This window comes from Podarcis melisellensis (assembly GCF_964234715.1).
Source record: "Podarcis melisellensis genome assembly, chromosome: 1".
NCBI lineage: Eukaryota > Metazoa > Chordata > Lepidosauria > Squamata > Lacertidae > Podarcis > Podarcis melisellensis.
Window position 1 is genome coordinate 8,031,956 of NC_138528.1, and position 14,867 is coordinate 8,046,822.

General features: G+C 47.1%; 2 protein-coding genes across 3 annotated transcripts in view; both read left to right on the forward strand.

Annotated features, from left to right (window-relative positions):
* The window catches only part of DAAM1 (dishevelled associated activator of morphogenesis 1), a 186,405-nt gene that overhangs the window by 139,935 nt on the left and 31,603 nt on the right, over window positions 1-14,867 (forward strand). For both annotated transcript variants that reach the window (XM_081909810.1, XM_081909811.1), the window contains exons 13-15: window positions 825-1,012; window positions 3,298-3,609; window positions 4,620-4,727. In XM_081909810.1, the coding sequence (XP_081765936.1) occupies window positions 825-1,012; window positions 3,298-3,609; window positions 4,620-4,727 (608 nt within the window). The remainder of the gene's footprint in view (window positions 1-824; window positions 1,013-3,297; window positions 3,610-4,619; window positions 4,728-14,867) is intronic.
* JKAMP (JNK1/MAPK8 associated membrane protein) overlaps window positions 1-14,867 on the forward strand; it is a 93,302-nt gene that overhangs the window by 18,418 nt on the left and 60,017 nt on the right. The window lies entirely within an intron of this gene.

Sequence of the window (14,867 nt, forward strand, 5' to 3'; positions counted from 1 at the left end):
CCTGATGGGTGCTGGAGTCCAGCAGCAGGGCCTTGCGTTCCCCATCCATCCATGAAGGGTTACCATGACAACCAGGCCTTTGGTGAAGCATACCATATAGGAGAAAGGACCACAGGAGGAAATGGTGGAGTGGTTTGCTTAAGGCGCCAGGTTCAAAGGATCTTGGGACTCAGGTGGGAGAAAAAAATATGCTTGAGGTTTTGGAGAGCCAACCTCAGTTGGGGTTCTAAGCTAGATGCAGCTGTGGCCTCACTCTGGTTAAGGCGAATTGTTGCATATTATGGTCGTGAGAGGAAGTGACATAATGGAGGCGGGAGGTCCAGACTCCTCCTAGCCGTGTGGACAGGAGTTAGAACAGGTTAAGTAGTAAGCCTGAGCTTTGAGGGTCGTGTGGGGGTGGTCTATAAACATTGGGGTTGAGGAGCACGGAAGTTAGAACCTCTGTAGTGTGGAGTTGGAGGCAATTGGTTAGTTGACACAAGTTTATTCCCTTTGGCCGTAATCCAGACATCTGCTACACAGACAAACAGTTTCACCTTCCTTGAGCATTTCTCGGAGGGAGCCGTGGGCTTTTTGTGGGTGGGAGGAACTAGAGTTCACAACTTCCTGAGGTAATCTTTATCAAGAAAGGAGCAAATTCAAAGAATCAGGAGCAGGAGCAGCAGGAGCTTGAAGAGGGGATGTGGCAGAACATCAGCTCTGGATTGCAGAAGGTGGCTAGGAATGCCCCCTCTCTGAAGCCCTGGAGAGCTGCTGCCAGCCAATGTTGACAATACTGGCCTTTCAAACAGCTTAATCTCCCCTCCCTTTTTCTTATCACAAAGAACATCATGAGCTCCAGCAGAAGCTGGAAAAGAAAGAGCGGGAGTGTGACGTCAAGACCCAGGAGAAGGAGGAGATGATGCAGACCTTGAATAAGATGAAGGAGAAGCTGGAAAAAGAACTGTCGGAGCATAAACAAGTCAAGCAGCAAGTGGCAGACCTCACGGCGCAGATCCACGAACTGAGCAGGGTGAGGCCGTCTAACATGGGATTGGGCCAGATCTCGCCATGAGCTAGTGTCGCACACAATCCCAGTCTCCGAGCAGCAAGGCACTCCAGAGGTTCCCATGTTTCCCCTGGGTTCAGTTTCCTTGGAACGAAGGTCAATGGAGACTGTGGTGTCTTTAGGGTATATGGTTCCATTTACACATATACACAACCTGAGTGTAGGAGGGTGGGGTTCACTGCATGAACACGCCACCAGATCTTGCCTCCCCATTAGGTTTCCAGGGAAATTTGGGTCCAGCATCAGCCCAACTCATAGATGCACAGATCCCTTCACCTATTGTTCCCCATCCTAGGATGTCCTGGCATCTAGCCAGGTGAGGCGGGAAGAGACCCGCCCACTTGTCTCTATGGCAACAGAGCTCACTCTTTAAGATGTCGGTGGTGGGTAGGTACTTAGCTGAGCGGCTACGGGCATTACCTTAACAAAGAAACTGGTTTGACTGGTTTAGCATGTTTCCTCTTGTAAATGCTAACCTCACAGATACAGGACCACCTGTGGACATTATCTAGACTGACCCCCTGAACCTACAAGGCTGGTTTTATGAAATAAAAGGTTCAGCTGCAGAACTTGATACAGACAGGTCAAAGACCTTTCTCGTCACTGAGAGGAGAGAGAGGCCAAAGTCAGGTGCTCGTATCTTTGCCTGAGTGAGACTCCAGCTGAGATCTTGCTCTCTCAGAGGAGAATTTAAGATGGCGGCACTACCTTGAATAGTCTGGGATCACCCAGTTCTGTAGAGTTGCTGAAGATAAGCATGGGTGGATTTTGATGAGAGTCAACGAAGAGCACAATATAAGCTGCTCTGAGCTTTGTAGCGTTCTTCAACCTTGAGTCCTCAGATGTTGACAACTCCCGCCAACCATTAGCATTGGCTAAGCTGCCTGGCGATGATGGGAGTTGTAGTCCAACAACATCTAGGGGCCCAAAGTTGAACACTGTGAAGGAGAAGGTGGTAATTCTTTGGTGTCGTTGGGCATCCAGTATATTTCAGGAATATCAACTGATTGTGGAGCAGTGCATTATTTTGCTATGGGATCCCAGTGGTGAAGGAGACTTCGTATAGCATGGATCCTTGCCTCTTGACGTCAATGAGGACAGGCTCACACCAGCAGTCAGCCAAGGTTCTGGGGCCCAAGTTTGCCTCTGGGTGCTGTTCCATCAATCCTAGGAGCCATGCTCCATATGGACAGAGAAGCTAAAGTTATCCAGTGGTGAAGGGAAGGCACCGGAGATGTCCTCTGTTAAAACAGAAGAGTTTTCTCACTGCCCAAGCATGACTTTCTAACCTAGTTTTCTGCACTCCTTGCAATTTTGGGATAAATCAGACATTATGGGGGAAGGAGCTAAGCTAGGGCAAGGGTAGCCAACACAGTGCCTTCCAGATTCTGTAGGATTGTCAACTCCCATCAGCTCCTCCTGGCATGATCAAGGATGATGGGAATTGTAATCCAGCAACATCTAGAGAACCATAGCTTCTTCACCCTTGGGCTTGAGGAACCTCTTCCCCGCTTTCCTTTCCCTGTTGCTGCTATTCCTCACATCCCAAATGCAAGGTGGAGATTCCTCACTTTCCCTACGTCAAACCATGCTTCTCTTCCTCATTTTCAATTTCCGTGGCGATTTGCCTTTTGGATCCATCACTGGTAGGCTGAATGCCATCTAACTTCCTTATACAGTGGACACTCGGGTTGCAAACGTGATCTGTGCGGGATGCACTTATCGCAACCTGCAGCGGCGCATCTGCGCACGCTTGGGTTGTGATTCAGCGCTTCTGCGCATGCACAAAATGCAATTTAGCGCTTCTGTGCATGCGCGACCCCCGAAAGTAACCCATTCTGGTACTTCCAGGTTTCGGCGGGTGCGTAACCCAAAAAAATGCAATGGGAAGCGTCTGTAACCCGAGATATGACAAAACAAAAAAAAATTCCTTCCAGTAGCACCTTAAAGACCAACTAAGTCAGTTCTTGGTATGAGCTTTCGTGTGCATGCACACTTCTTCAGATACACTGAAACAGAAGTGTGCATGCACACGAAAGAAGTGTGCATGCACGAAGAAGTGTGCATGCACACGAAAGCTCATACCAAGAACTGACTTAGTTGGTCTTTAAGGTGCTACTGGAAGGAATTTTTTTTGTTTTGACTATGGCAGACCAACACGGCTACCTATCTGTAACCAAGATATGACAGTATGTTTTTCAAGTTCCTTGCAGTGACCGTATGTTCTCTCCCCCCTCTTTTTCTTCCAGAGAGCAATATGCGTTCCTGTCCCAGGGGGGCCCCCTCTGCCACCAGGTGCTCCTGGGGGCCCCTTACCTACAGCTTCCATAGGTTCTCTTCTCCCGGTCCCTCCACCGCCGCCACCACCTCCTGGCGGGGTCCTCCCACCACCGCCTCCTCCGCCACCGCCTCCCGGTGGACCGCCTCCTCCACCAGGGCCACCTCCGCTTGGCGGCCTCCCCCCAGCCCCGGGAGCACCCTTGGGATCAGGGCTCAAGAGGAAGAACATCCCGCAGCCCACAAACGCTCTCAAGTCCTTCAACTGGTCCAAGCTGCCTGAGGTAAGGAGCCTCTTCCATGGTGTGTGAATCAGTGCTTCTGGCTGTGTGGTCCTCCTCTGTGGCCATCGTCAAGTTGTAGTTTGGCTGGTGGCCTCCAGGTGTTTCAGTCGGCCCTAGCCAAGCGCAGGCGTGTTGGTTGGGGCTGGTGGAAGCTGTGGTCCATCTTGAAGGCTTCCCACAGGGATCTTGGCAGCCATTGTGAGAATAGGGTGCTGGACTAGTTGGGCTTTGGGGCCGCCATCTTCCCTGTGGCATCCTGCTGTCTTCTGCTTGAAGCAGAATTCTGGACTAAATGGACTATTCTGGAGAGAGAGAGAGAGAGAGAGAGAGAGATCACTTGACATTTTATCCCTCTGGCAAATCCACCCAAATTTGTGTGCTAAGGCAAAGGTGACCTTGACAAGAGACTCTGTTCCCATAGCATATGGTTTCTTTAAGAAAAAAAAAATATTTATACTTTTCAGATATATACATTTCATTGATTTTACCATCATTTTGACATTTTAAAACTTGGCGTCCTTCCCAGTGGCGTAGCGTGGGGGGTGCAGGGGGGGCCGGCCGCACCGGGCGCAACATCTGGGGGTTAGGGTTAGGGGGCGCAAATCCATGGGTTAGGGGGCGCAAATTACTTGCCTTGCCCCGGGTGCTGACAACCCATGCTACGCCACTGGTCCTTCCCCCTCTTTCTGCGGTTCCTTAAATTTATTTTTAACATCTTCTGCATATCCAAATTAGCTTAACTTACTCATTTATTTATCTTCTTTAAATATTTACTCTTATGTAGCTGCAGGTTATTACAATAATCCTGCCAGTGTTTTTATCTGTTTACAGTTTGTCCGTAAATATTTCCCTTCTTTTATAAAAAAATTGTTATCTTGATTTCTTATTCTTCCGGTAAGTTTCGCCACTTCTGCATAGTCCATAAGTTTATAGCGTATGGTTTCAGTTTACAAAATGGCGGCTTGTATGGGATAAGTGGTGCTTACCCCATCCTCTTCCCTTCTTCCCAGAACAAGCTGGAAGGCACCGTATGGGCCGGCATTGATGACGCAAAGGTGTTCAAGGTGCTAGATCTCGAAGACCTTGAGAGGACGTTCTCCGCTTACCAGAGGCAGCAGGTAGAGTACTGTCAACGTGTGTTTTGTAAGATTGTCCGAAACCGCCTCCGTCGGGTGATCAATCATTGGAATGCAACATTTTGGCTTTTATTTTTACCATCCTTCATTTACTTGTGTAACACCATTTTAATTCGTCCTGTCAGCTGAACACCTCTGGGCATGTCCGTGTTGGTGATTTTGATGGTTGGCGCTTAGCCTGACAGGGGAGGTCTTGGGAGAAGTTTGTGCCGCGTGACAACATTTTGAGAGGCAATGCATGCTGTGCTCACGTGACGAGTAACAACATTGCTGGGAATGGCTAAAAACTAACCACAGATTTAACTGCATGGGAATCATCCCGCGCACCCCCAATTTCGAGAATACATTTTCAGTTGCGTATCTGAATGACAACTTTATTCTCTTAGCCGTTGGTAATTTCTCTGAACTGTTCGCAAAGTAACCTGTTTGGGGCGTTCTGCTTTGTAGAAAAGGAAAACAAGAAGAGATTTGATAGAGTTGTCTGAAATTATGTCTCGTGTAGAGAAAGAGGAGAACCCTGGGCCCAAGCGTAGAAGGTGAATGTTGGAAGATTCACGGCAGATAAAAGAAAGCATTTCTTCACACGGTGCATAGATAAACTGTGGAACTTGCTTCAGGAAGTAGTGATGTCCACCATTTTGGGTGGCTTTAAAAGAGGATTAGGCAAAGGCATGGAGGACGAGACTATTCAGTTGATACAAGCCACAATGACTAAGTTATAATAGAATATATATATAATATAATTTATTATTTATACCCTGCCCATATGGCTGAGTTTCTCCAGCCACTCTGGACAGCTCCTAGTTGAGTGTTAAAAACAATACAGCATTAAATATTAAAAACTTCCCTAAACAGGGCTGCCTTCAGATGTCTTTTAAAAATAAGATAGCTGCTTATTTCCTTGACATCTGAAGGGAGGGCGTTCCACAGGGCGGGTGCCACTACCGAGAAGGCCCTCTGCCTGGTTCCCTGTAACCTCACTTCTCGCAGTGAGGGAACTGCCAGAAGGCCCTCGGTGCTGGATCTCAGTGTCCAGGCTGAACGAGGGGGGGTGGAGATGCTCCTTCAGGTATACAGGACCGAGGCTGTTTAGGGCTTTAAAGGTCAGCGCCAACACTTTGAATTGTGCTCGGAAACATACTGTGAGCCAATGAAGATCTTTCAGGACCGGTGTTATGTGGTCTCAGCGGCCGCTCCCAGTCCCCAGTCTAGCTGCCGCATTCTGGATTAATTGCAGTTTCCGAGTCACCTTCAAAGGTAGCCCCACGTAGAGCGCATTGCAGTAGTCCAAGCGGGAGATAACTGTCCCCTCTGTCAGAGAGGAGGTATGGTTCTGGATTCCACGCTGGAAACTACAGGAGGAGAGGGGTCTGTTGCCCCCAAGTCCTGCTTGGCTTCCCATAGTCATCAGGTTGGCCACTTGAGAACAAGCTCTTCTTAATTGTTTCTTAAATAGCGATTATTACAAGGTATTGGTAGTAGAAACGAAGGAGGCGAGCTGAAGCACAATGCCCTTTTCGTTACAGAAATACATGACGTTATCCTGGCCTACCACTTTTTAATATCGTAGAATCTTACGAGTTTGAAGGGACCCAAGGGTCATCTAGTCTAACCCCCTGCAATGCAGGAATCTCTAATAATAATAATAATAATAATAATAATAATAATAATAATAATATATTATTATTTATACCCTGCCCATTGGCTGGGTTTCCCCTGCCACTTGGCTTCCAACAAAATATTAAAATACAATAGTCTGTTAAACATTAAAAGCTTCCCTAAACAGGGCTGCCTTCAGATGTCTTCTAAAAGTCTGGTAGTTGTTTTTCTCTTTGGCATCTGGTGGGAGGATGTTCCACAGGGTGGGTGCCACTACCGAGAAGGCCCTCTGCCTGGTTCCCTGTAAACTCATTTCTTGCAATGAGGGAACCGCCAGAAGGCCCTCAGAGCTGGACCTCAGTGTCCGGGCAGAACGATGGGGGTGGAGACGCTGCTTCAGGTATACTGGACCAAGGCCATTTAGGGCTTTAAAGGTCCTCACCAACACTTTGAATTGTACTTGGAACAAGTATCCATGACAGATGGCCATCCAACCTCTGCTTAGAAAGCTCCAAGGAAGGAGAGTCCACACCTCTCAAGGGAGACCGTTCCATTGTCAAACAGCTCTGCACCCAAGAATCATTCTGCAAAGGAGTTGCTGGTTAAAGCAGGAAGTCAAAAATGAGCAGAGACTCCTCTGCCATCTCAACCTGCCCACAGTCACCAAATTTCGCAGTTGTAGGCACCTAAGCCCCTTCCTCTGCGTGTATATATCACACAGACACAGTTCGTGAAATCCACATTTCCAAATGCACCCTCTCGCACATTTTGCTACATATAAAGGACCAAACCGCACACACACACAGTCTTGTGTAGATGTGGCAATTGTGCAAGCATGTATTTCGTGTCAATGCATCAAGTGAAATAGGTATGGAAGCTGCCATGTGGGAAGAGAGCCAGTATGGTGTAGTGGTTAAGAGCAGTAGTCTCGTAATCTGGTGAACGGGGTTCGCATCTCTGCTCCTCCACCTGCAGCTGCTGAGTGACCTTGGGCCAGTCACACTTCTCTGAAGTCTCTCAGCCCCACTCACCCCACAGAGTGTTTGTTGTGGGGGAGGAAGGGAAAGGAGAATATTAGCCGCTTTGAGACTCCTTCGGATAGTGATAAAGTGGGATATCAAATCCAAACTCTTCTTCTTCTGTACACTTCTTCTGACAAGGAAATTCTTTCTTTTTCCCCAATGCAAGTGTCCCCAGCGACTGTCCCCGAGGCTCTTCTCTCACATCCTCAGGCAGCCACAGGGAAGAGCACTTCTTCTTTTTCCTATTGAAGACTAATCCTAATAGCTGTGCAGAAGGCTATTTATATTCTCCTTAAGGACACACCTGGGCAATGCACACTTTGCGCCGCAAGTAGGTCTCTGCGTACACCGTTGTCGCCAGCTTGTAAACACAGGAGGGTGCTGCGACAGGGAGCTGCGAAAGATCAAAGCTCCTTAGAGAACCTTTTCTGCGTGCCTCTCCCAACGCAGTGTTTGCAAAGCGGTGTCTCCATTTGATACGTCGCAGTGCTGACTTCTCACGTGAAGTCTGAACTGGACCTCAAGCGGCCATGTTTGCAGGGACCAACCCAATAACACAAGCGGCGTTGCTTCGATGCGCCTGCGCTTTTCCTGTGCAGTCAAAACGCTCACCTAAAAAAAAAGAAAAGAGTTGTGTGCATATAAGCACACACAAATGCTTTAAAAATTAGGCAAAATATCCGCAGCACGCTACAGAAAGCTGTATAGATTTTCTCTCGGGTTTGCATTTGCAGGTTGACTTGCGCTCTATATTGGTTTGCTACCTGCTTACTTGTTTTGTTTCCTTGTTTAGGAATCCATGTGCACAAACTGTTGGTTTGGATTTCTTTTAAATCCGAGGTGGGGCATTCGTGGACCTCCGGGTGTTGCTGGACTGCAGCTTCCATGAGCCTCTGCAGCCAGTATGTCCAAAGGCTCTGGGGATGATGGGAGTTGTAGTCCAGCAGTATCTCAAGGGCCACAGGCTCTCCAGCCCAGTTTTGAAGAGAGGGTTAATAATAATAATAATAATAATAATAATAATAATAATAATAATAATTTATTATTTATACCCCGCCCATCTGGCTGGGTTTCCCCAGCCACTCTGGGCGACTTCCAACAAAACACTAAATTACAATAACCTATTAAACATTAAAAGCTTCCCTAAACAGGGCTGCCTTTAGATGTCTTCTAAAAGTTTGGTAGTTATTTTTCTCTTTAACATCTGGTGGGAGGGCGTTCCACAGGGCGGGCGCCACTACCGAGAAGGCCCTCTGCCTGGCTCCCTGGTTTCATTCCTTGAATCTGAAGCATAGATAAGGAAGTGTGTCTCTGTGTGTAAGTAAACGACAGCAGAGTATAGAGGAGGAGCTGGTGCTTATGTGAAGAATAATCAGCTTTGTCTAGTCTGGTGGAGTAATCCTTTGGCGCTCTGAAGGTTGAGGACTCAGACACAGTTTCAGGGAAGAAGCAGCGTCAACCAGTAAGCTCTTTAGAAGGTGCAAGTTTAATCTCTTCCTGATGCTAATCTAGGGAAGAATGACCCACCATCTTAGGAGCAAGATCAGATGTCAAGAGTTACCAAGCACTGAAGTCCAAAAGAGCAACTTTCGGTCTTCATCGCTCTTGATCAGCCTGCACCAACCTGGGGATCTTGGGAGGTTCTGGCTCTGGGCGGGATGGGGGCTGTAGTTCAAAGGCGCCAGGTTGAGGGAGGTGGGTCTTGATGCTTGGGAGGTGGAGAAATGGTTACAGGTATGAAGCCGTTGAGGAGTGCTTGGCAAAAAGTAAAGTGCAGGTACAAGGCTGCCTTTATACTTGGCAGCTTCCAAGAAGGTGGGTTGAAATATATTTAGCACAGAAGCAGGTGTGCACTGTGGGTCTCCTAATTTATTGTCCCCTGTCCCCAAATTTCAGCCAGTGTGGTGTAGTGGCTAAGAGCGGTAGACTCGTAATCTGGTGAACTGGGTTCGCTCCTTCACATGCAGCTGCTGGGTGACCTTGGGCCATTCACACTTCTCTGAAGTCTCTCAGCCCCACTCACCTCACAGAGTGTTTCTTGTGGGGGAGGAAGGGAAAAGAGAATGTTAGCTGCTTTAAGACTCTTTTGGGTAGTGATAAAGCAGGATATCAAATCCTAGCTCCTCCTCTTCTTCTTCTTGCCATTACCAGTTTTCATTCTGCAAATGAAAATCACCTTGAGCAAAGAACAAAAACCCTCGCCCCACAGAACCTGTTGATATTTGTGATGAGGGTTCTCCCCCCACCCTCAGTATTAATCTAATGGGGTAAAAAATGACCTCTGCTGTCCCATAATGCCTACAGACACCAGAAGGATAGGGGGATACTGGTCCTAGGATTGTAAAATTGTGGAGTTGGAAGGGACCCTGAGGGTCATCTAGTCCAACCCCTGCAATGCAGGAATCTCCACTAAAGCATCCATGACATATGTCCATCCAACCTCTGCTTAAAAACCTCCAAGGAAGGAGAGCCCACCACCTTCCAAGTGAGTTTGTTCTACTGTCAGACAGCTCTTACTGTCAGAAAGTTTTTCCTGATGGAATCTCCTTTTTTTGTGTGTAACTTGAAGCCATTGGTTCGAGTCCTAGCCTCTAGCGCAAAAGAAAACAAGGTTGCTCCATCTTCTATGTCAGTGATGGCCAAACCATGCCCTCCAGCTGTTTTTAGACTACAACTCCCATCATCCCTAGCTAACAGGACCAGTGGTCAGGGATGATGGGGATTGTAGTCCCAAAACAGCTGGAGGGGCAAGTTTGGCCATCACTGTTCTATGTGATATTTGAAGGTGGCTGTCATATCTCAAGTCTCCTCTTATCCAGGCTAAACATACCTAGATCCCTCAACTGTTCCTCATATGGCTTGGTTTCCAGCCTCGTGATCATTTTGGTCACCCTCCTCTGCACACCTTCCAGCTTGTCAATATCCTTAAATTGTGGTGCCCAGAACTGGACACAGGACTCCAGGTGTGGTCCGACCAAGGCAGAACAGAGCAGTTCTTTGACTTCCCTTGATCATGTCTGAAGCATCCCACCCCTTCCTCCTGCTGTGCTTTTACGCAGCTCAGTTTTATTGTTCAAGAAGCTCTTACTTCCAGCGGACTCTGGCGGCATTCCAGTCCCTGAGCTGAATTCTAATGCCCTGGGTTGCTTTGATTGCTTAAATTCCCCCAATAATTTCGACTTGAAATATTTATAGCACATTTTCATGATTTAAGCACACATACACCCAGGTGGGGCGGGGCGGAGAGGAGAGTGTGTTTCAACTCCTAATGACTCACCGACTACTGCAACAGAAAGCAACCTTTAAGAAAAGTGCTTTCCGTTGCCTCTGCAGTCAAAATATTTGGCACCAACACCTTGACATCCAAATCTAGGTGGATCCGTAGACGTGTAACTAGTCTCTCTTTATTCTCCTGGTAATCTAAGAATTCTGGCAAAGAGGAGGAATGCAAATGTGCGGTATTAGTGGACTCAGAAACAGCGCCAAAGTGTGATGAGGCAGCTGCCTCTGAGTAGAGGATTTTCAGTGCTTTGTTGGGGATAGGTGTGGGATATAGCTAAGAATGATAAATTAACGTGCTAGTAAGGTAAGACGGGGAATATGCAGGAGAAATGATTTTGAGGAGGTATGGAAGGTCTTTGTAGAATTTGTACTGTTAAAATGGAAACTATCGCGAGAGGTGCTGAAATTTTGGGAGGTTGGATAGTTATAATGGAATGGTCTCGGTGATTGGGTGCACATTTTTATTCTTATTACTTTGCCGTATATTTTTTATTTTTATATTTATATTTTGCCAGTGGCCTTCGTAAAGATCATATCTGGGAGGAAGGATATAGATCTTTAAAATAAATGAATGGGGCCCTTTGCTTAGGCACTTCTGCTAGGCGGCTTGCCCCCTGCAAATCAGTTTAGGGTGGGTCTCATTTCGCCTTTGCGCCTGAGCCAGAACGGGGGTGAATCAAGTCCTTTCCCCCCTGAATTTGTAAATATTTGCATAGGGAAGATTGCCATGAACATCAGAAAGGGGCTATTGCACTTGTAATAACAAATACATCCATGCTTGCTTATTTGCAGGGCTAGAGAGGGGCAGGGAGGTTTGGCCCTGAGCCACTTTCTGTCCACAAAAATCTGTCCTCATAGCAAGAGGGAATGAAAGAGCAGCCTCTTCCATATAGCTTTTGAATTTGAAAGGCATTAACATTCCTGGCTGTGCATCATTAGGGATTTTTAAAATTATTTATTATTATTATTATTATTATTATTATTATTATTATTATTATTATTATTATTATTTACTCCTTTAATTTATATACCGCCCTGTACCTGCAGGTCACAGGTCAGTTCACAGAATAAAATAAAAATAAAAATCCACAAAATACCTTATCAAAACAAAAAAGGTAAGCCTCAGCCATGTGAACTGTTCTTATCAGAACTTATAATGTTCTTCATTTATGTAAGCTGTGGGTTAAACCACAGAGCCTAGGACTTGCCGATCAGAAGGTCGGCGGTTCGAATCCCCGCAACGGGGTGAGGTCCCGTTGCTCGGTCCCTGCTCCTGCCAACCTAGCAGTTCGAAAGCACGTCAGAGTGCAAGTAGATAAATAGGTACCACTCCGGGGGGAAGGTAAACGGTGTTTCCATGCACTGCTCTGGTTCGCCAGAAGTAGCTTAGTCATGCTGGCCACATGACCCGGAAGCTTTACGCCGGCTCCCTCGGCCAATAAAGCGAGATGAGCGTGGCAACCCCAGAGTCGGTCACGACTGGACCTAATGGTCAGGGGTCCCTTTACCTTTAACAGCACCCGTTCTAAGGGATGGCAATAATATTAAAACACAGCAGAGCAGCATTAGACCAATAAAACATTCACGATTTCAATGACGCCATAGCTGAAATGCATCCATTTCTCTCACAATTCACCAACACCACGTATACTGCGTGTGGTCACGATCCATCCAAACTGAAGCACTTTCAGGTGCAGCTTCTCTGCTGTTGCTTAACTTTGTGTTCATAGTCAAAACAAAAAAAATTCCTTCCAGTAGCACCTTAAAGACCAACTAAGTTAGTTCTTGGTATGAACTTTCGTGTGCATGCACACTTCTTCACACTATGTGTTCATAGTGATCCTAGGGGGAAGGGGGGAATTACAATTAAGCAACGCAAGTGAAACGAAAGGGAAAAATGGAAACCCTAAGAAACAACACTGGCCGCCAGCCGATTAAACATGAGCTGCACGGCAAATCTGGAAGCCTTGGGATAAGGGCCACTTTCAGACATGCTCCCTTTTCTGAGTCATTCTTCGCATTCTGCCCTTGTACTGAGAGGGCATCTGTTCCTGCCCCTCTTTGGAACCTCACCCTTGAAGCAGAGAAGAAAACATGAGTCAGTTGTGCTGCTTTTAATGTCTTAAGCCGCACTAAAGCAGGTGGATTCTCTGACGGTAGGGGCCACCCCGGAAAAGGCCCTGCAGTGTATATGAAACGAACCTGTGGCCTTCCAGGTTCTTTTGTCCTCTTATCTCCCATCAGCTCCCAAGTAGGCTGGGGCTGATGGGAGCTGAAGCCCAATACCGTCCTGGGGTGGGCACAAGTTCCGCACTGCTGAACTGCCTTGCCACAATCTCTTCCTCTCCCAAAAAAACATGGTAGTAAAAAGCAAGCGCAGCAAATAGCAGTTGTTTGGGAAGGTGCAATATTAAAAGAGCAACAATTCTGTTTCAGTGCAATTATTGGCAACCCAACGTAGCCTGAAAACGGGGCCAGAGGGAATCAGTAACATATACGTTTCTCCTTGGTTATTACAAGGTGGGTTTTTTTTTGGTTTTTTTTTTACGGGCTGAATGATGCCAAGTGCATCTCACTTTCCTTAGGCTGCCGCCCTGCACAATGCATATATTTGAAGATCCTCTCTTCTGACACTGCAAAAGCAATAAAGCTGCCGGCTGCAGAGCTGTGTGCATAGAGCCATCTCGGTGGAACTGGATTTATGAGTCATTTCTGTAGCGCTTGCAGCGTTCTTCTGCCGTGCTTTGACCCGCTATTTCCGAAGAACGCCTTCCTTTTCCTTCTCCCTCCAGGATCCCAGCGCAGTCGGATAGATGCAAAGTGTTTTGCCCCCGAACCATCCGCTAATGAGAAATGGGACGAGGGCTAGCATCCATCTTCTGTGGCATTTCAAGCTAATGGTGCAATTAAAGGCCACTTTCCGCTTACGATAGTATAGTTTGCTATAAATGGGTCCCTGGTTCCAAGGGTTTGCAAGCTGAGACTCAGAGCGTGGGAGACGGTGGGAAGCTTGGCAGACTTCTGTTTGAGACATCTCGGTGGCCCCTGCAATAATAAGATGCTGGACCTAAAGGGCCCAGTAGCCTGATCCCCCCAAAATCTATTTTATTATCTTAATCATCACACAGATAACTTCTGCATGGTGGTTCTCTGATACTGAAAACAGGCCTCTCTAAATATGGAGATGCTGTGTAAACTTGCAATAGAAAATCATCCATGGTTTTGTTTTCCTGCAGTGATTACTCAGCCACACAAGTTGTTAAAGTAATCCCCTGGGTATTGGGACAAAATCCAAACTTACTTTGGTGGTTTGAAAAACTCTTTGTAACCCAAACTCGTTTACCCTCCTATAATCTCGTATAATGGGCTTAACAATAACTAACATTCTGTTCCGTCCCAGTTCTGTAAAGGATATTTACCTAACCTTGGAAATGTTGGCATATCTCAGCAAAGTTCAGCGTTGGGGGGGTTGGAAAGCTGCCAAGACCCATATACGGAGAAAATCTAAGATGGCAGCTCATTCCTAAGAGCCAGCTCCTCCAGGACGCTGCAGAATTTGGCTTGGACAGAGGGGCATTTATGCAGCTCCTGTTTGTTTCAGTGGGACTTGCACGAGAGGACTTCCCAGTGGGATCATGCCCAGTGAAAGCGGACAGAGCCATTTGAGTTTTCTGCCTTGGATAGGAAAATGTCCTGTGCTGCCCGCAATTCAGGTGCACTCCAGATGGGGCCAGCGCAAGTGGGCATATCATGTTTGTGAGCTGTGAGCAGCTTTCGTATCTAGTGGACCAGAGAAACTGCTCATCTGGTCTCCATACTCATCCGTCCAGAGCCGCCAAGGTCAGCAAGACCTTGGTTTATCTGCCAGATTGAAAGCCAAATGTACAAAAGATTAGGCCGCCAAGGATTAATCATCTCTAGCTGGCCCGTTTCTGAAATATACTTGGAGTCGAGAGTGGATTTCATGTTCTTTATTCAGCTCACAGTGGTGAGGAGGAATGGAAGTTCCCCCAGAGTGTCTGCCTTATATACATTATTTACACAATGGGCCCCACGTGATTGGCTATTTCTGGGATTCTCCTGCAGGCCAATCAGATTGCGGATTCCCTTCCACCTGGAGCTGGATTGGGTGGCTCCTGTGGACCAATCAGACTGCTGCATTCTGGATCCTATTGTTCTAGGACCAATCAGACTGCTGCATTCTGGATGCTATTGTTCT